The 20,727-nt window shown below is 52.1% G+C and overlaps 1 protein-coding gene across 9 annotated transcripts in view; it reads left to right on the plus strand.

The window, feature by feature from the left end:
- The window catches only part of DYNC2I1 (dynein 2 intermediate chain 1), a 47,629-nt gene extending 27,346 nt beyond the window's left edge, over positions 1–20,283 (plus strand). For 3 of the 9 annotated variants that reach the window (XM_059886020.1, XM_059886017.1, XM_059886019.1), the window contains 12 exons: positions 1,872–1,960; positions 2,639–2,768; positions 4,362–4,534; positions 5,292–5,454; positions 7,859–7,972; positions 8,065–8,126; positions 8,491–8,542; positions 10,348–10,459; positions 11,715–11,814; positions 11,978–12,109; positions 15,285–15,508; positions 17,207–20,283. In XM_059886020.1, the coding sequence (XP_059742003.1) occupies positions 1,872–1,960; positions 2,639–2,768; positions 4,362–4,534; positions 5,292–5,454; positions 7,859–7,972; positions 8,065–8,126; positions 8,491–8,542; positions 10,348–10,459; positions 11,715–11,814; positions 11,978–12,109; positions 15,285–15,508; positions 17,207–17,381 (1,526 nt within the window). In that variant the 3' untranslated portion in view covers positions 17,382–20,283. Of the gene's footprint in view, positions 1–1,871; positions 1,961–2,638; positions 2,769–4,361; positions 4,535–5,291; positions 5,455–7,858; positions 7,973–8,064; positions 8,127–8,490; positions 8,543–9,790; positions 9,936–10,347; positions 10,460–11,714; positions 11,815–11,977; positions 12,110–15,284; positions 15,509–17,206 lie in introns of those variants that run through there. The other 6 variants (XM_059886022.1, XM_059886018.1, XR_009494316.1 and 3 more) reach the window with 5 other exon arrangements.
- Positions 20,284–20,727: the final 444 nt, after the last annotated feature.

Raw genomic sequence — 20,727 nt, forward strand, 5'->3', positions numbered from 1 at the left:
AGATGCTTGAAATGATTTCAATTTTATTGAATTTACTAAGGCTAGATTTATGGCCCAGGATGTGATCTATCCTGGAGAATGTTCCATGTGCACTTGAGAAAAAGGTGAAATTCATTGTTTTGGGGTGAAATGTCCTATAGACATCAGTTAGGTCTAACTGGTCCATTGTATCATTTAGAGCTTGTGCTTCCTTGCTAATTTTCTGTGTAGTTGATCTATCCATAGGTGTGAGTGGGGTATTAAAGTCTCCCACTATTATTGTGTTATTGTTAATTTCCCCTTTCATACTTGTTAGCATTTGCCTTACATATTGCAGTGCTCCTATGTTGGGTGCATATATATTTATAATTGTGATATCTTCTTCTTGGATTGATGCTTTGATCATTATGTAGTGTCCTTCTTTGTCTCTTTTCACAGCCTTTATTTCAAAGTCTGTTTTGTCTGATACGAGTACTGCTACTCCTGCTTTCTTTTGGTCTCCATTTGTGTGAAATCTTTTTCCAGCCCTTCACTTTCAGTCTGTATGTGTCCCTTGTTTTGACGTGGGTCTCTTGTGGACAACATATGTAGGGGTCTTGTTTTTGTATCCATTCAGCCAGTCTTTGTCTTTTGTTTGGGGCATTCAACCCATTTACATTTAAGGAAATTATTGATAAGTATGATCCCACTGCCATTTACTTTGTTGTTTTGGGTTCAAGTTTATAAACCTTTTCTGTGTTTCCTGTCTAGAGAAGATCCTTTAGCATTTGTTGAAGAGCTGGTTTGGTGGTGCTGAATTGTTTTCCTCTATTTCTTTGCATTGTTCACTCAAGAAGGCCTTCTTATCTATTTTTGCTATTCTCTGGAACTCTGCATTCAAATGGGTATATCTTTCCTTTTCTCGTTTGCCTTTTGCTTCTTCTCTTTTCTCAACTATTTGTAAGGCCTCCTCAGACAACCATTTTCCCCTCTTGCATTTCTTTTTCTTTGGGGTGGTTTTGGTCACTGCCTCCTGTACAGCGTTAAAAACCTCTGTCCATAGTTCTTCAGACACTCTGTCTACTGGATCCAATCCCTTGAATCTATTTGTCACCTCCACTGTATAATCGTATGGGATTTGATTTAGGTCATACCTGAATGGCCTAGTGGTTTTCCGTACTTCAATGTAAGTCTGAATTTTGTAATAAGGAGTTCATTATCTGAGCCACAGTTAGTTCCAGGTCTTGTTTGCTGACTGTATAGAGCTTCTCTATCTTTGTTAATAGAGCTTCTTCATCTTTGGCTGCAAAGAGTATAATCTGATTTCAGTATTGATCATCTGGTGATGTCCATGTGTAGAATCTTCTCTTTTGTTGTTGGAAGAGGCTGTTTGTTATGACCAGTGTGTTCTCTTGGCAGAACTTGGCAGAACTAGTTTTTGCCCTGCTTCATTCTGTACTGCAAGGCCAAAGTTACCTGTTATTCTGGGTATCTCTTGACTTCCTGCTTTTGCATTCCAGTCCCCTATGATGAAAAGGACATCTTTTTTTTGGTGTTGTTTCTAGAAGGTGTTGTAGGTCATAGAACTGGTCAGTGTGGCATTGGTGGATGGGGCATTGACTTGGATTACTGTGACATTGAATGGTTTGCCTTGGGAATGAACCAAGATCCTAAATGTAACACATCCACAGTAAAATGATGCTTTGTGTAGGACTCTGCTTACAGACTTTCTGTGAACAGTTTCCTGTGAGGAATGAGGAGGAGCTGAGCTCTGGAGAAAGAGACATGACCTGGCTTCTCCTTCTAGGGGTCTTGGTTCTCAGGCACGCCCTTCCTGGTGTGCGGCCTTGACTGGGAGCCCGCCCACCTGGTGAGTATCCCCTCAGCAGGGGTTGATGTGACCTGTTTTTCAGGGAGTGAGCGGAGCGGCCCCGGAGATACTGCCATCGTCCCGAAGGTCGACACGCCCCGTCTGTCTGGCTTCCTGCGGGCGGCCTGCCAGGTGCGCTCCATTGGGGCAGGGACCCCAGTGCTGCACATGCTGTTTGGATTCTGAACAATAATACTGATTGCTTGCATTTTAGAATAAATATAGACAGAAGAACAGACATAACTAAATCGGCAAGGCGAGCACAGGTCTAGGGTTTTTAAAACTAGTAAACTCGTGACTTTGAAGACTGGTTATGGGAATTTTCAAAGTCCATACAAAGGTCAGAGGGCGCACGTGGTCCTGTGTACTTCAGGGTCCCAGTGTCCACCACCTTCCCTCCCCGTGGTCGTCCTGAGTGTGACCCACCACCCACAAAGGCAGTGGCAGGACTTGGCTGGTCCTCACTGCAGCCCAGCGGGCAGGCCGTGTTGCTGTGGGTGACGTGTTTGTGCCCCCGTTTCTTCTAGAGGAGGTGGAGGGCCCCATCCCCCCTCCTGTATGTCTACTGTGAAAAACAGCATTGGTGTTACATCGTGGCTCTGGGGTTTACAGAGGGGGGCTTTACTTGGTAGTCTCTACTGCTGTGCAGAAGGGACAGTATAACTTCCTTCTGTTCGTTTCTATGAGTCTGGGACTTGGTTAACTTAAGGGATGGGTGAATTTAGGTAGTGCTTTGCGGTTTTTGCTTTTTCTTTGAGAATGAGCCCATCTGAGAGTGTTGATGGAGGCCTGCCCGCGTGTCTGCTGCAGGTGATGGCAGTTCTGCTTGAAGAGGACCGGGCGGCCGCAGAGCCGGGCTGGGCATCCCAGGCGCAGGACTGCACCCTGCCTTTCAGCGACAGCTGTGCACGGCTGGGCACCAGCCTGCCCTTCCTGCAGGGTAAGCGGCCCTCAGGGTGGGCGTGGACCCCAAGACGGTGATCCTCACGGATGCATCCTGGGAGGGGTTTGTTGAACGGAGCAGAGGTTTGGCTTCTGTAGCCTCGAGCGTGTGTGTCACTGTCCTCACAAGAGGGATATGCAGTGATTTAAGGGAACATTTGTTTTCAGTCCTGCATCTCTTAATTTCTTTTGGTTTCTTGGTAGAGGAGTGGTGGGAGCCACAGGCAGTCCAGGTGGGAGTCATGTGGTGAGATGTGAGCTGATCCGTGGTCACAGCACAAACGCTACCCCAGTAAAGCTGTGTCTTCACATACGGTGTGTAGCTGCCTGTGACTATAAGCTGAACAAACTTTGTGTGTTCAGTTCTTCAGTGAGTCTCTGCCTTCCCGGCTGCTGAGGGCCTGGGTGGGGCCAGGGTCCTGGTCTGAGTGCAGGAGGGCGGGCAGTGCTTGGCCCTGCTGTCGGCATTCCAGGGCGCCTCTGGGCCAGTGGGACCTGGTGTGTGGCTGCCACTTGTTCCAGAAGTTTCTATGGAGATTCAGATTGACGTCCAGCCCTCTGCACTGACCATTAGCACCAATGGCATGAAGTTAACAAGCACGTATTATTTGAGCATGTTTTTTTTTTAAAGTTGTGTTATCCTATTAGAAAAGCAATAGATTGTAGCATTGAAAACACAGAAGCCCACAAACCCACCTCCCTCTGCACCCCAGGAAGCAGGAGTTTAAGAGGTGCTTTCCTCAGCTGAGGAGGGATCAAAGAGCCCTGGACTGGGGCAGGGATTGGTGGGGGCGTGGTGTGGGGGGTGGGAGGTGGGGAAAGGGGGTGGTGGTGGGGGAGGGGTGGGGAGGCCACACCCCCCAGAACACTTCCTCAGAGAAGGACGATGCAGGTGTGTTGTCCGGGACTCGCCCCTTAGTTCCACCTGTGTGCAGAGCGGAGGTTTTTCTTGTGTCTGTTTTAGTAAAGTGAGTTTTGAGGTTAAGAGGGAAGTTGGGACACAGGTGCCCTTGACCTGAGCCTGGGTCCCATCCTGGACCTGAGCTTGGAGGGAGTAGTGGGCCCTCTCAGTGTCAGCGGGCTGTCCAGCACCAGCCGCCCGCTTGTCCTTCTGTGGGCCCCGCAGATACTTAGGCACACAGGCAGGTCCCGGGCCTTGGAGCCCAGTGGACGGACAGAAAGCGCGCGTCACAGGACGAATGGGGGCACTGGATGGTGCGTCCGAGGGCAGGTGTTGGGAGGAGGCCGGCTGGGGCCCGCTGCAGGGGGAAAAGGGGCAGCTGATGGGGCGGATGTGATGACCCCCGCCCCCTGCGCCCCCAGGTCCCCTCCGCACCCCCGGCCCGCGGGAGTAGATGGTGGATGGTGGGGTCCTGGGCCGTGCTGTGCCGCCTGTGGGGGAGGGTGGCTTCTTGCAAGTGAGGCCACCCGGACGCTTTCGAGTTGAGCTTGGCCACTCGTCAAAACCCCGATTTCGGGCAGGCGTATCTTTGAAAGACCATGTCTTCGTCACTAAGCTGAAACCTACTGGAGTAGTCCTGTGTGTTAATGCAGCGTGGGTTCTGCAGCATTTTTCTTGTCTTGTCCTCAGACCGGAGAGTGTCGTGCCTGCACGCGTGTCGGGCTCAGAGGCGCACTGTGGTGTCCGTGCACGGGCTGCCGGGGAAGGCCTCGGCGCCGCTGCTGGAGCACAGATACGTGCTCTGCGTGTGGGATGTCCGGCAGCCCTCGGAGCCCCAGAAGGTCCTGGTGTGTGAGTCGAAGGTACAGCTTGGGGGGCCGTGGGTGTGACTTGAGAGGGTGGGCCCCAGGGAGGGGAGTCCAGGGTCACAGTTTCCCATCCCGGCCGCCATGTGCAGGGTGACAGGGGCAGGAGCTCTTTATAGGAAGGACCAGGTCGACCGAGGGGTCACGTGGCCATAGGCCCCAGGGCCCCGAGGGTGGGCGTCATCCCGCTGTGGGTTAGTGGAAGCACCAGCCTGGCGTCCTTGGGGTCGTGGAAGCGAGCTTCCCAGCTTGCTTGGTCGGGTCACGGGTGCTTTAGAGGTTTCTTCCAGTGCCTGGGATTTTCTGAGTCCTTAGCGCGTGTGTTTCCTGGCCCCTGGTGAGTGGGGCTGTGGTGTGGTGACCGCACGGGTGCGGGGGAGAGCTGTTTCTGGTCTTGTGGTTCTTGACTTCAGAACCATTTGATTTCCATTCCACTGCTTCTTGGTGCTGTGGGCTTGAAAATAGCTTACTATGAATGACGGGCGGCTCCGCTGTGCCAGACACCCTGCGGCCACCACCCCCGTGTCCCGAGGAGGGCACCCTTAGAGGCGCCAGCCGCTTGCTGCGGTACCCGCGCTGTGTCTGGATGGAGAGTCCACGGGGCCAGTGCTCCCCGGCCCCGCCGCCCACCCGGCCCTGCCCCCCCCACTTAGCCCCGCCCCCACCCGGCCCCGCCTCCCAGCCCGCCCCCTCCACTCGCCCTGGCTCCTGACCGCCCCCCACCCCCAGCCCTGCTCTCTGTGCGGCTGTCTAGGTCACGTGCTGCTGCTTCAGCCCTGTGAAAGCCTGCCTGCTGTTTGCGGGGACCGTGCATGGCTCGGTGGTCGTGTGGGACCTGAGGGAGGACCCCAGGATCCATCTCCGTGTGACGCTGAGCGGGTGCTCCTGGACGTTCAGGACCCCCACCTTCTCCACCGGTCAGTGACGCGGCCCACCGGTGCGGGTCCCTGGAGCAGCTGTGAGGCCCCTTTGCGTCCTCCATGCAGGTGGCCCCAGAGGACGCCCTGACCTAAAGGCACAAGACGCCTGTGCCAGCCAGGGAGCAGCATCTTTCTGGGCAGTGGTGGGGTGCTTGTCCTGTCAGCTCTGGGGCTCCAGGTCACAGACACAACCCCAGTTACAACCACAGCCGATTGCAACCTAAGCCCAACCACGGTTGCAATCACAGCTGAAACCACAACCTCAAACAAGGACAAGCGTGACCCCCCACCCCCGCCCCTGCTAGGCACTGTGTTCTGGGGTTTTTTCCCCGTGTTGTGTGGACGTGTCCCACGCAGGCCCGTCTGGGTCCCTCCCGGTGCTCAGGGAGATGGGAGGCTTATCCGTGGTCACACTGGCCACGCAGGGGGCCAGCACCCAGATCGTCTCCAGTACTTTCACGTTCCTGCCCAGAATGGCACTCTCCCCCACTACCCCGCCCCAGCTGACTGCATCCCCCGCCCTCTCCGTCCCCACGAGGTTTTGTCTCTGTCTTCTCCCATGGTGAGGGTGAGACTCTGGTGTCCAGACTCTGTGGTGTTCAGACCTTGGAGTCTGCTTTCCTTCTCTCACAAGTGCCTGCAGGTGTGCGGAGTCAGGACGTCACTCCTCTACTGGGCAGGCCCCCATGGGTGCCGCGGGGCTTTACCCGCCCAGCAGCGGTCAGCTGCTTCTGGTCAGTTTCCTCTGTCAGCAGTCAGGACGGGCGTCTGCACCTCAGGCACCACAGCCGCAGGTCCTCACTGCCGGCCGGCAGCCTCTCTGCTCCAGCAGGCGTCCCTGAGGATGCAGGGTGCCGGGTGTCTGTCTTCAACGGGGTGTCTGTGCGGGCCTTCCGCACACAAGCTGCTTCTGACTGCTGTGCTTTAAGAGTCCTTGTGTTCTCAGTACCATCCTGTGTAGACTTGTCTGGGTTGTCTCCAGCCCTCAACGAGGCCAGCCCTCAACTTTCCATTCCTGACCCTGCTCTGGGGAACTCCATGCATATACTGCACGCCTGTTTACGTACTGAGTTTGTCTGTGTTTTATGCGTAAAAGGGCAAGGTTTCTTTTGTGTCCCAGCAACTTGATCTTTGCCCCTTTGGGGGTGAAATTGCCACTGTTGAGAACGTGTGTGTTTATAGGCACCTTATGGATCTGATAAGGGCTTCCCTGGTGGCTCAGAGGTTAAAGCATCTGCCCACAATGCGGGGACCTGGGTTCAATCCCTGGGTCGGGAAGGTCCCCTGGAGAAGGAAATGGCAACCCACTCCAGTATTCTTGCCTGGAGAATCCCATGGATGGAGAAGCCTGGTGGGCTACAGTCCACAGGGTTGCAAAGAATCAGACACAACTGAGTGACTTCACTTCACTATGGATCTGATGCCATTGGAAAAGGTATCTTTTAAGAACTTATATTTTTTAACTGCTGCTGCTATTACTAATTAACCTTTGAATTCACCACTATGTTTAAGACACCGAAACGCTTAGGATTTGAAACTTAATATTTCATTAAAAGGCTTCTTTCATTTTTTTTTTTTTTTTTGCTATCTAAACATTGTCTCTAAACCTTCAAAGTTCTAGTAACTGAGTTGGAGAACACCCCTCCTCAGTGGGCCTCCAGTTCATTGAGTCTGAAGCCTGTCATTCTCCATTCCCAAGAGCACTTTGTCTTTTCTTCAGTTTCTAACTCTTATTTTCTTTCTGATGTTTTTAAATCCATTTTTGTTCTAGGTTTCTGACTCCAAATGTTTTTCTTTGTTTGTTAAATGTATTTCCGAGTGCTTTTTGGTGACACGTGATGTCGTTTGGGTGCTGGATTTTGGCCTTCTGTTTCACGCTCGTTTTTGGAGCAAGAACCTTCGTGGGTTGAAATGCTTTCATCCGCGTTTTCTATCTGTTTCTGTGGTAGCGCTGTGTGCAGTTTGTCTTTCTCTGCTAGGGGCATTTTGTAGGTGGGTTTGCCAGGCCAGAGGAGCTGTGTTCTGTTGGGCTGTGAAGGTGCTTCTGGTCTGGCTGCGAGCCTCCGTCTCCTCCCGAAGCTGCAGGGCTCCTGGGGCCCTGACCTGGGAAGCAGTTTCCGCTGGCTCTGGGACCCCTCCTCCTGTGGAGAGTGCCCTTGGCCCCCAGTCTGTCCTCGCACCTGCAGCTGTGCAGACACGGGGCTCGAGGGACTCCGCTCGCCTCCTCCTCCAGGTGGATGTGGTCTGTGGTCTCTGCTCCTCGGCCGTGCTGAGAGCCATGGCACGTGCCCTTCCACGGTGATGCGTGTGGCTGGGCGCCTAGGGACACGCGTGTGCCCCGCACGGGCAGCTGTGCTCCGTGACTCACCGCATGCACACACTGCCTGTGCTCTGCCCCCAGACGGCGTCCTGACGTCCGTGAACCACTGCAGCCCCCTCCAGGCAATAGAGCCCGTCACAGGGTCTGTCTGCAAGAGGCAGAGCTGTGTGCTCTCACCCTTTTCTACTCAAGAAGGTACGTGACCTTCACTCCGTGAATCTGAGCTCCGCTGGTGAGACGTGGTTTCTGGTTGCGAGCCAGTCCTAACCCACTTGTGCCCTCACCAGAGACGGCAGGCCTGTCCTTCCACATCGCTTCCTTGGATGAAAGCGGGCTTCTCAATGTGTGGGTGAGTCAGGCGCGTGGTCAGTGGAGGGGGACGGGAGGTGATGTGTGCGGGGGTGGGGAAGGGCAGGAGGCAACGTGTATGCGAGAGGTGGCCGAGCTCTCAGCCAGGGAACCAGGACAAGGCAGCTTGCAGGGAACTCACGAGGGAACGAGGAATGGAAGGGGGCAGCTTCAGGGCCTGTCACGGGTGGAAAGAAGAAGATCAAAGTCAGGGATTTATAACATTTAAACGTCAGTCTTCCTTCTGGAGCGACTGTGTCCTCAGCGTGTTGTGTGACGTGCTCTCCTGGTCAGAGCTGTGCTTTGCTTGGACTGCTTCCCGGTCATCCTGTGTGCTGACCCTCGTCTCTGATGGTCTGTTTCAGGTGGTGGTTGAATTACAGAAGGCGGATGTTGCAGGTTCAATAAGTGATTTAGGTAACTAAAAATAAAAGAACTAATTTTAGTCAATGTTTGCTAGAATCAATAAAGATTAGGGATACCCAGAATCACTTTGAAGAATCAGTAACTAGCTGCCTGGAAAATGGAGATTAAGTCGTGTATTTTATAGCCTGCCGGCTGTCGCACAGGCCTGACGCCCTTATTGCAGGAGGACACGTGTCCTCTTTGTGCCTGTGTGGCATCTGCTTCTCATCCCCCAGGGCGTCCCTGTGACTCCAGTGTCTGAGGAGCCCTTGGTATGACCCCCGAGGTCTCTGAGACCGCAGCCCCACCCCTAGGTGGTGGTGAGGGGATTGGCTGGCAGTTTGCTGTCCTGATGCCCAGGGCTCGGGCACTGAGGAGCCCCAGCCTGCACTTCTCAGAGCCCCGATTGATTGTTTAGTGACCAGGCTGCAGACGCTGCCATAGATCCGGCCAAAAAATAGGACCAGAGCCACTCTGACTGTCCCTGACTTCTAGAAATGAAGGAGGGGTGTCTCCTGCAAGCAGGGCCCATGCTAGGAGCCTGGTGCTGCTGCGGGGCCTTGCGGGGGTCCCTCCTGAGAGGGTAACAGGCAGGGAGGCCAGGGGTCTCCAGACGGAGGAAACAGGCTGCAGATGGCAGACGTTTTCATCTCTCTCTTAAGTAGCAGGAGGAACTAGTGTTATATTTTTCCCCTTCCTATACACATTTAAAAAGAGGTTTCTGTTAAAATTCTGTGTTGCCATAATGACACCTGGTTCCACCCGAACTTAACTTTCCTCAAACTTTGAGCTACCCGGTGCATTTTTCTTACGGAAATGTTTGTCTTAAGCTATGTTAATGTCTATGTATTTACCCTAGACTCTGTCTTTCTTCAAGTCAGTTCTGCCTGAGACTCAGAACTGACTTGACAAACCAGTATGTTTTACTCATGCAGATGTTCTCCTAAGCTATGTTTTAAGGAGACTATGTATTTGCTTGGAAACCTGCCTTTCTTCAAGATTCATGTCACTGGTTTTATGGCGTGGGACTACTTACCTGGCGCCAATGTTATCTCAAAATGCATGCTGTGGGTGAGGGGCCTGGTGCCACTCTGAGTTTTGAGACATTTCCTTTCTCTACTTAGCAGCCTGCTGATAGGAATATAACATACTGCTGAAGGCCAGCAGGTTGGTGGGGGTCACTCTTTCTGCCCCCTTCTGATGTCTGTGTCAGAAGCTGTCTCTGTCCCTTTTATACTTTAATAAATCTTTATCACACAGAAGCTCTGAGCGATCAAGCCTCATCTCTGGCGGCCAAGAATCCTGGTGTCTTTCATGACTCAGCAACAACCTTTCACTCCCAAGGGGCCATTTTTTCCACCTCTCGTCCAGTCCACTCTGTTCCCTGGGCCGTGAGCAGGGCCATGTGAGCGGGGCTGCGTGAGGGGGACATCAGGGCGGGATGGGGCTTGAGGGACATCCCCGCCAGCACAGGTAACCCAGACCTGTGGGAGGAGATTTCCAGAGGAGGGTTTCCGTGGGGAACTGGAAGATTGTTGAATATTGACCTTTTGCTTTTAGAAGTATATTTCCCTTTTAAAATCAAATCTAAAAATGGAAAGGCTTTTTGATTCCAGCAGCCCTCTTCCCGCCAGGCCCTCAGCTGCCAGCTCCCAATTCATCTGAGGCATCTGCAGGGCCCTCCCCTACAGTGCTCACCGCCCTGCCTTTGATGTTCCTCCCTGCACAGGCCTTAAACGGTGAAAAGGAATTCCAGAATGCTTGGGTTTTGGTGTAACTTGTACTAAGAGGTGCCTTTATCCCTGATTACTTTGTAGGTTTAATTCCTGGAGGACGGATAAAACTGGTACACAGTGCTGCGATCCAGCTGAGTGACAGGTGGGTCTGTACCCACAAAGCCCTGTTTCCCACAGGAGGAAACAGCCTTAGGTAATAAATCATGGCCAGACTGGCACTAGAGAATCCTGGCTTCCCACATTGTATTTTTGCTTAGTTTATTTGCTAACTAGTTTGCTATTAATGAGTCAGTGTAACAAATGTAATTGCCAGGTGTTACAGCTAACATTTTTTCTTGAATTAAAATATTTTCTGTCTTATGAATTGGTACTATTTGACTGTTTTTCATCCAGTTTTAATACAACCCTGAAATTAAATAGATGAGGTTCAGAAACTAGAAACACTGACATGAAAGTTTTATTCAGAAATTAATTTTCTGTTTTTACTCAAATAACTTCCTGTGATGTAAAAACCTTCTGGCTATATGAATATTGTGTGTATTTATGTATCTCATGTTAACTTACTTCCCAAAGCTGTCTCTTCCCATCAGTCACTGCAGCTGGGCTGGCTCCCAGCCTGCAATTGACCAGGAGAGTCCTGATGTTATCCTCCCTGCTGTTTGTCAGTTGGAGCACCCCTGGGTTGTGTTAATGATTCCATACATGCTTTGTGGTTAGACATTACCTGCCATTGCTTTCAGTATAACAAGGAATCTGTTAACATTTACAAAAACCCACCTGATAAACTGCAGACTCCAATCCCAGGCCCTCATGGAATTTCTGTGAGACTGTTCTCGTTTCCGTTACGGCCTTGTCACTTTGAGCCTTGAATTGCATTGATCTTCACCTGCTTTAAAGAAAGTGTCACCTGGAGCTGATGTTGGGTCTCCCCTGCAGGACACACACCCCCTGTCCGGATGCAGCAAACAGCCACTCAGAGCTCGTCCACACACGGGCCGCATGGAGTGTGCTCTGTCAGCTGCTTCATGCTGCCTCTTCCCTTAGGGGCCCCTAAGTGCAGACCAGCGACCCTTGGCCACTGTGGCCCACAGGGTTGGCATCTGGTAGGAGGGGGACAGGGAGCTGCCCAGCCCTGGAGCTCAGAGCCACAGTGCCAGCCTCAGCCCCCTCCATCAGTCCCTGAACGTGAGCATCCCTGGGGTGGGGGCAACCCTGGGCTGCAGGGCCTCTGCTGAGGGGTCCTGGTGGCCTGTCCCATTGTCCCCATGGATGGCACACACGGAGTGTAGGTGAGCGAGCAAGCGACGGGACGGGTGAAGGGACCGTCTGGAGCCTAGAAAACTGAACTGGAGATGCGTCGAGTGGCAGATGGCAGGTGGTGCTGGTGGCACCTCTGCCCTGACGGTTTCAAGACTGCCCATCTATTAATCTTTGCTGTTTTTTTCCAGCCTTTCTCATAAAGATTATGAATCCTGGGGGTCCGTGCAGACACTGAATGTTAAATTTCTGCCTTCAGACCCTAATCACTTTGTTGTTGGCACAGACGTGGTGAGTAACCGTCTAGACCTTTTCCTATAACTACAGTGGCTTAATAAGTATCTTCATTGGAGCTTAGCTTCCTGTTTGCTCTAATCAGAATGTTGTTTAAATAGTTCCGAGAATACAAGCCTCACCCCGCCTGGTTCCCACCCCCCCCTCACCCCGCATCCAGGGCCTCGTCAGCCACGGCAGCAGACGGGACGTCAGAGTGTCTCCCAGGCTGTTCCGGCCCCAGCAGCAGGGCCCGAGGCCTGTGAAAGTGACCGTGATTGACTTCTCACCATTTGAGGAGCCTGTGTTCCTGGTAAGGACACCTGTTTGTAGGCACTGACGTCTTGGCAGCACCTGCTGAAGTTTCCAGCACTTGGGTCTGTATGCGTTGCCTCCTGGCTTCCTGAAGTCCCGTCTGCATGGTCAGTACTCATCTGCGTGGTCAGTACAGTTTGTTCCACTGCACTGTTGTGTGGATCTTCTTTACACTTTTTATTCTGACCTAATGTAAGTTTGTAGAGAAGTTACAAGGCTGGCGCAGAGCACTCCACATGCAGTGGCCTGTGTGTGGCCAGGGTGCTCCACCCCAGGGTCTGCGTGTTCATCTCCTGTGGTCACAGGTCAGTCTGTCAGGCCTGCCCCGTGACTGCCCCACCAGTGTCCTTTGTGAGTGGGATTGTGGCCCCAGTCAGGAGTTCTGTCCACCTACTGTGTCTCATCCTCACTGCCTTCACCTGGGAACAGGCTCAGCACCTCATAGAGGGCCTGGGTACCTGACACCCTGAGGCTGGGGGTGTCTCCTCGTGGTTAGAGGCAGGCCTTGTCCTGACTGTGGGCTCCTCTTTCCCAGTCTGATCAGCCAGGGCCGGGCGGGGAGATGTGTGGACTGAGCTCCTGCTGCTCCCAGGGCAGATCTGTCCCCAGGGAGGTTCTGTCCCCAGGGTGGTTCTGTCCCAGGGCAGATCTGTCCCAGGGAGTTTCTGTCCCCAGGGCAGATCTGTCCCAGGGCAGTTCTGTCCCCAGGGAGGTTCTGTCCCCAGGGTGGTTCTGTCCCCAGGGCAGATCTGTCCCCAGGGAGGTTCTCTCCCCAGGGCTGTTCTGTCCCCAGGGAGGTTCTGTCCCCAGGGTGGATCTGTCCCCAGGGCGGATCTGTCCCAGGGTGGATCTGTCCCAGGGCGGATCTGTCTCCAGGGAGGTTCTGTCCCCAGGGTGGTTCTGTCCCAGGGCAGATCTGTCCCAGGGAGTTTCTGTCCCCAGGGCAGATCTGTCCCAGGGCAGTTCTGTCCCCAGGGAGGTTCTGTCCCCAGGGCGGTTCTGTCCCCAGGGCAGATCTGTCCCCAGGGCGGATCTGTCCCAGGGTGGATCTGTCCCAGGGCGGATCTGTCTCCAGGGAGGTTCTGTACCCAGGGTGGATCTGTTCCCAGGGCAGTTCTGTCCCCAGGGCGGTTCGGTCCCCAGGGAGGTTCTGTCCCCAGGGATGTTCTGTTCCCAGGGTGGTTCTGTCCCAGGGAAGTTCTGTCCCAAGGAGGTTCTGTCCCCAGGGCGGATCTGTCCCCAGGGCGATTCTGTCCCAGGGAAGTTCTGTCCCAAGGAGGTTCTGTCCCCAGGGCGGTTCTGTCCCCAGGGCGGTTCTGTCCCAGGGCGGTTCTGTCCCAGGGAGGTTCCGTCCCCAGGGAGGTTCTGTCCCAGGGAGGTTCTGTCCCCAGGGTGGATCTGTCCCCAGGGCGGATCTGTCCCAGGGCGGATCTGTCTCCAGGGAGGTTCTGTCCCCAGGCAGTTCTGTGCCCAGGGAGGTTCTGTCCCCAGGGCAGATCTGTCCCCAGGGCGGATCTGTCCCAGGGCGGATCTGTCCCAGGGCGGATCTGTCCCCAGGGTGGTTCTGTCCCAGGGCAGATCTGTCCCAGGGAGTTTCTGTCCCCAGGGCAGATCTGTCCCAGGGCAGTTCTGTCCCCAGGGAGGTTCTGTCCCCAGGGCGGTTCTGTCCCCAGGGCAGATCTGTCCCCAGGGCGGATCTGTCCCAGGGTGGATCTGTCCCAGGGAAGTTCTGTCCCAAGGAGGTTCTGTCCCCAGGGCGGATCTGTCCCCAGGGCGATTCTGTCCCAGGGAAGTTCTGTCCCAAGGAGGTTCTGTCCCCAGGGCGGTTCTGTCCCCAGGGCGGTTCTGTCCCCAGGGCGGTTCTGTCCCAGGGCGGTTCCGTCCCCAGGGAGGTTCTGTCCCAGGGCGGTTCTGTCCCCAGGGCGGTTCCGTCCCCAGGGAGGTTCTGTCCCAGGGCGGTTCTGTCCCCAGGGCGGTTCTGTCCCAGGGAGGTTCTGTCCCCAGGGCGGTTCTGTCCCAGGGAGGTTCTGTCCCCAGGGCGGTTCTGTCCCAGGGAGGTTCTGTCCCCAGGGCGGTTCTGTCCCAGGGAGGTTCTGTCCCCAGGGCGGTTCTGTCCCCAGAGTGCTTCTGTCCCAGGGCGGTTCTGTCCCCAGAGTGGTTCTGTCCCAGGGCAGTTCTGTCCCAGGGAGGTTGTGTCACCCTGTTGTTTACTCCATGTGAGCCTCCCTGGTTGGAAAACTTCCTTTCCTCTTTGTGTATTTTTCTTTCTTAACGTGGACACAGGGCTTTTCAGTGTCCTCAGTGGGTTCAGAGTCACTGCCTCTGTTTACTCTGCTCTCACATGGTGCCCCTGGGGCAAGGGCACTGGGTCTGTGAGCGCCTCTTGCTTTCCGGTACAGGAACCCTTGGGGTCAGCCGTTCCTCCAAGGAGTCTTGGCTCCTGCTGGGAGAAGGACACCTGGATAGCAGGCTGGGCAGTCAGAGTGTCGTTGTAAGGACATTGTCACGGTGTCCTCTTACCCCGCGCCCCAGGTGCAGGCTGGCCTCGGGGCCCCCGCCCTCCCACAGTGCAAACCCGGTTCCTGTTATCTGTACTAAGTCTACTTCCTCCATTTCGGGACTCACAGAACCTTTTGTGATTGCTGTCTGTTGCCTCTGCTTTTTTGGAAAAATTAAATATGTGAAAAATTAAATATATTGAGTAAAAAGGAGTTAATTTTAGTAGGCTAAAATTTATTCTTTTACTAGACCAGCTAAGTTTTGTTTTATGGGAAATTCAGTTGAAAAGGAATATAAAACCATATTATTGGTACAAATGTATGTGGGTTTTTATTTTTAAGTCAGTCTTTCCAGTCTTAATGTCCTATGTTTGAATCAATGATATTCAGCTTTGTTCAAAAATAAACACCTATTTATATATTCACTGAATTCACTGATTATTAGCCCTCTTTGGAGGGGAGGAGGTACAGAGTGTGTCAGGATCTCCAAATGCCCACCTTTGTAATTTGTGAGAACAAGATGGAATGTTACAATTTTATGTTTGGGGAAACAAAAGAATAAACCAGATGTTTTTGCTGTGTAAGTGTGAAAGCTAATGTTCTGAGAATTTTCCTTGGCTGCTCGGTTTGAGTGAACGAGAGAGAACTGTGATGCGCTTTCCCTGCCTCCCCCAGGCCGGCTGTTCTGACGGCAGCATCAGGCTGCACCGGCTGACGGCAGAGTGCCCGCTCCTGCAGTGGGACCACAGCACCTGCGGCCGCGCCGTCACTGGCCTGCAGTGGTCCCTGACGAGGCCGGCCGTGTTTCTGGTGCAGGATGATACATCCTGTGTGTACGTGTGGGACCTCCTGGAGAGCGATCTGGGGCCTGTGGCCAGGCAGCCCATCTGTCCAGACAGGTGAGACGCCACAGTGACTTCTTCAGACGCGTCCCTGCTGGTCTTCCATCCTGATTTATGTAAAGGGCCAGCGTACTTTACTCTGGTGGTTGTGCTAATCTCTCAGTCGTGTCTGACTCTGCGACCCCATGGACTGTAGCCCACCAGGCTTCTCTGTCTATGGGATTCTCCAGGCAAGAATTCTGGAGTAGGCTGCTGTTTCCTTCTCCAACTTTATATTTACTTAGATATTTAAATTTAAATATCACTTTTATATTTAAGTTCTGAAAAAGCCACTTTAAAATGGGTTCATTTCATAATAGCCCAAAATAGTCTCAGGATTAAAGAATTATTATCTATTGTTTTTCATTTATATTGAGGTATAATTGATATAAAATATGCTAGTTTCAAGTGTACAGTATAATGATTTGATATTTGCATATATTATCAAAGGATTACATCTGTCACCTCACATAGTCCCAGAATTTTTTTCTTGTGATGAGAACTTTTAATGTTTATTCTCTTAGCAACGTTCAGATTTGCAATAGTGTTATGAAGTACGTTTTTCATGTGCACTGCTTCCCGTGACTTGCTGTTTAATGACTAGAACTCGTATGCCTTCACCTGTTTGGCCCGACCCCACCCCTTCGTTTGGCCGCCAGTCAGTTCTCTGTGAGCTGAGCTTGTTTTCGACGGGGGCTCACGTGTGAGTGAGGCCACACAGCACCTGTCCTCTGCCTGGTGTCACTTCGAGTGGTGCCTCGGTCCGTCCATGCTGTCACCAGTGGCTGACGGAGGCCGTGCGAGCCGGGCCCCTCCCGTGGCTGCACGCTGACTCACAGCTGCGCCTTGTTGGTTTGGGGCCTAGAGTTGGTGCTGAGGATGCTGTGGCCCACGTGAGGGAGACTTTTCCCAGTATGAACCCTCCTGTGCCCCTGGGGTTGCCCCAACACTCGGGTTGTTCCCACGCCCGGCTGGTGTGAGCAGTGCAGCAGTGGACGTGGGGACGTGGAACCCCATCCCCACGTGGGATGGCGACGTGCACCTCTTTGAGATACTGACTTCATTTTCTTTGGATAAATACCCAGGAGTGGAATTGCTGGATCTATGTTAGTTCTATTTTTAAATCTTGAGAAGCCTCCATGCTGTTTTTCATTGTGTCTTCACCAATTTACGTTCCCATCTACAGTGACCAAGGGCGTCCCTCTCTCTGTCCTCACCAACATTTGTTATTTCGTATCTTTTTGATGGTGGCCATTCTGATGTTGATATCTCAGTGTGGTTTTTATTTGCATTTCCCTGTTGATTACTGATGTTCAGCATCTTTTCACATGTCTGCCATCTGTGTGTCTTTTTTAGAAACATGTCTGTTGAGGTCTTCTGCCCACTTTGTAATTGGATTACTTGTGGGTTTGTTTTTTTTTTGCTATTTAGTTGTATGAGTCTTTATATATTTTAGATATTAACTGTTTAACAGACATAGGATTGGCAGATGTCTTCTCCATCTCTAGGTGGCCCTTCCTGTTTGTTTTTGGCTTCTTCTACCCTCTTAGTCATCCCACCTGTTTGCTTTTGGAGTCAGATCCAGAAAACCATCCCCAGACTGATGTCAGGGAGCTGCCCGCTGTGTTTTCAGCATTTCTGTTCCTCCTGCTCCCCCTGGGGGAGGTGGGTAATCAGGTGACTCAGCATCACACAGCATGTGTTTCTTCATTTCAGGTTGGTGGCCATGACCATTGTGGGGGAAGCAGAGAAAACCCGTGGCAGCTTCCTGGCTCTGGTGCTGGCCAGAGCCTCTGGCAGCATAGACGTCCAGTACCTGCGGCGGGAGTGGGCAACCCCGGCCAGTGACGAGCTGCAAAGGCTGCGGCTGCTGCTTCGGGAAGCCCTGTAGGTGGCGAGACCCCGAGATGAAGTTGTGCGGTGGCTCCAAGCTTACATCAGATGCATGTACATTTGTATAGCTAGAAAGCGTGTGTCTGTACAGAATTAATTTTCAAAATTATTGCTTTAATATGCCATAAATAAATCACTATTTTTGAATGGAAACAGCAAACCTTTTAGTGTATACTAAACTCCAAAGGCAACAGACAGCCATATAGACACTGTTTTCCAAGGATATTTCTACTTGTTTTCAAAACAGCTTTGTAAAATTTATTATTAGATTTTTAAACACTCCAAATGAAAATTTATTTTAATGAACAGTTTTCTTAGTCTTACATAAAATGATATATTCACTGGTTTAAATTAAAGACCTGATTCCAGTGGAATGACCTCCCACTGTGTGCTCCTGGACTTTCTTGGGCTGCTTCTACGGGAGACGTTGGAATGTCTGCTTCGGCACGTTTGCTTTACACTTTAGTGTATTAGCTTTGAGTAAATATGACATGAGTGTATAAGTTCTCTTATCTATATAGTTATCATAGCAGTTTAGGGGCGGGAGAACCCTGGGCTGATGGTCTCTGCTCACACCCGGTATCACCGACATGGCGACAGGTGAGTGGTCAGCGTGGGGAGGGGTTTGTTCTCTCTGGACCACAAGCAGCTGCTGCTGTGTGCCAGTGACAGGAGGGTTAAACCCAGAACCGGGAGCTGGCGGAGAACACAGGCTCCCAGGGCCCCCTGGCCGATGTTCTCTGAGTTCCTCGTAAATCCTCAGCTGCCCATGGTCCTCTTAGAGCCCTGTGCCCTGCTGCATCTGCTGGTGTGGCCCTTGCTGTGGCTAGCTCAGAGCCACTTTCTCTCCAAGGCCTCCCCTGGTCCTGCCTCTGGAAGTCTCCTGCTGCTGTTCAGTCACTCAGTCGTCTCTAACTCTCTGCAACCCCATGGACTGCAGCATGCCAGGTTTCCCTGTCCTTCACCAGCTCCTGGAGCGTGCTCAAACTCAGGTCCATCGAGTCGGTAATGCTATCCAACCATTTGATCCTCTGTTGTCCCCTTCTTCTCCCACCTTCAATCTTTCCCGGCATCAGGGTCTTTTCCAGTGAGTTGGCTCTTCGCATCAGGTGGCCACAGTATTGGAGCGTCAGCCTCCGTTGCCCTCTGGCTGCTCCATAAGTGTCAGCCTCAGGGTCTCTGCCCACTTGTGGATGAGCTCCAGGGAGTGGGAGCATGCTTGTCTCATTGGTGGTCAGAGCCCCAGTGTCTGGCTTAGCCCAGCTCCGTGAGGGTTTCCTGGAGGAGCCGCTGAAGGAATCTGATGCAGAAAGAACTTTATCAGCATCACTGCTTCAGTGCGAAAACTTCACTTTGAAAGTGTTCAGCCCTCCATTCATCTTTTTTTCCTGAATGGACTAACGTACCTGAACATAATTTGGCTTCAATATCTAGCTATTTGTAATCTTGTGTTGCTTTTTTACATTTAAGAGATTTGAGGAAAAGCAATCAAGATAGGAAACAGTAAACAAGACTGGTCCAGGGCCTGGCCTGCGGGTTTGGGTTCTGTCCTCTAGACAGTCGCCTGCGCCTGCTGAGGGTTTTGCTCCTTCCGTGTGATCGGTCTGGGGAAACAGCGTGTTGTGTGGTGTGGTGTCAATACCCAGGAAGTGACAGGTCTGGAATGACAGAGCAGAGCAGAGCGGAGAGCTGCTCTGAGCCCCGTGTCTGCCCCTCACCCTACACCCAACATTTGCAAATGTTTGTGGAACCGCCCCTTGCACCTCCCTAAGCCCTGGAGTGGCTCCACCCGCTGGGTCAGCAGCCGCCTCCCAGCAGAGCCAGGTCCTCAGGGCTGTGTGAGCAGGGCCGAGCTGAAGCTCTAAATCTGTCAGGATTCTTTAATTTGTTTACAGTGGTTAGAAGAGAAGAATTCTCTTAAATATGGTGGTATCATAGTTGTTGCAAGGAGGAAGCCAATTCTGACTCCATGTTGGAAACTGTTTCTTTGGCTTGTTTTTGTTATTACAGTCATACTCAATGGCTTGCCTGCAGGACCCTGCCCCCCTGTTCGACTGTAAACTAAAGTGCCTTGTTCAGCTCAAGGAGAGAGAGTTCATCCCTGCCCACCTGTGAATAGAAGAGGTTAACAGACCCCTTCCAAAGGCTGGACATTCCCTTGGAGACGTTTTGCAAGACTAAAGACCCTTTGGCCACCTGATGCGAAGAACTGACTCATTTGAAAAAACCCTGATGCTGGGAAAGATTGAAGGCAGGAAGAGAAGGGGACAACAGAGGATGAGATGGTTGGATGGCATCATCGACTCAATGGACATGAGTTTGAGTAAACTCCAGGAGCTGGTGATGGACAGGGAGGCCTGGCGTGCTGCAGTCTATGGTCACAAGGAGTCAGACACGACTGAGCAACCGAACTGAACTGAGAGACCCTTTACTTTACTTCCCCACTGCATCTCCCTCTCTGTTCTGCCTTTTGCCTTTAGTTTCTCATTGCTCTTTTCTCTCTCATCTATAAAAGAACCTGGCATCCAGACCCCGATAAGATGGTTATTTTGAGGCTCTAGCCTGCTATCCTGTTGGTCTCCCAGCTTCCTGACTAAAGTCTCCTCCCTGCCTCAACACCTCATCTGTTGGATTCATGGGCCTGTCGTGCAGTGAACAGAGTGAGCTTGGACTCAACACAGTAGAGTATTACTGGTTCTTGCTCACAGTTTTACTTGGATGAAGATATAAACTATCACACATCAAGGACTCACCAAGAGCTGGAGATGTATATCCAGTTTTTCAACAAATAATCTCACACTGTTCTGTAGTTAAAAAAATAATAAAGATTTACAAATAAACTAAAGTAAGAAAAAGGTAATTGTATTTGGACCATCCAGAGGCAAATACCTTCAATATTACTGGATTTCTTTCCTGTGTCTTTTTTCCCCTCACTTTTTAAGCAACTTTACTGAGATGCAATTCACATACAATTCACCCATTTACAGTGTGCAGTTCAATGGCTTTGGTATTAAAACCACAGGGTTGGGACTTGCCTGGTGGTCCAGTGTTAAAACTCCACCTTCCAGTGCAGGGGAGGAGGGTAGCATCCCCCACCCGAGAACTGAGACCCCACATGCCCCAGAGCTACTGAGGCCACCCTCCACAAGTAGAGAGTCCGTGCACCACAGTGAAGATCCCCTGTGCCACAGACCCAACACAGCACATGGTGAGTGTGCTGTAAACCCAGTGTGTGAGTAAACCCAGCTTTAGAACATTTCTGTATCTGCAGAAAGAAATCTCGTGCCCAGTTGTCCAATAGCAGTCTCTCCCCATGGTCCCTAGTCCCACCAGCCCAGGATGGA

Source organism: Bos taurus, chromosome 4 (assembly GCF_002263795.3).
Source record: "Bos taurus isolate L1 Dominette 01449 registration number 42190680 breed Hereford chromosome 4, ARS-UCD2.0, whole genome shotgun sequence".
Lineage (NCBI taxonomy): Eukaryota > Metazoa > Chordata > Mammalia > Artiodactyla > Bovidae > Bos > Bos taurus.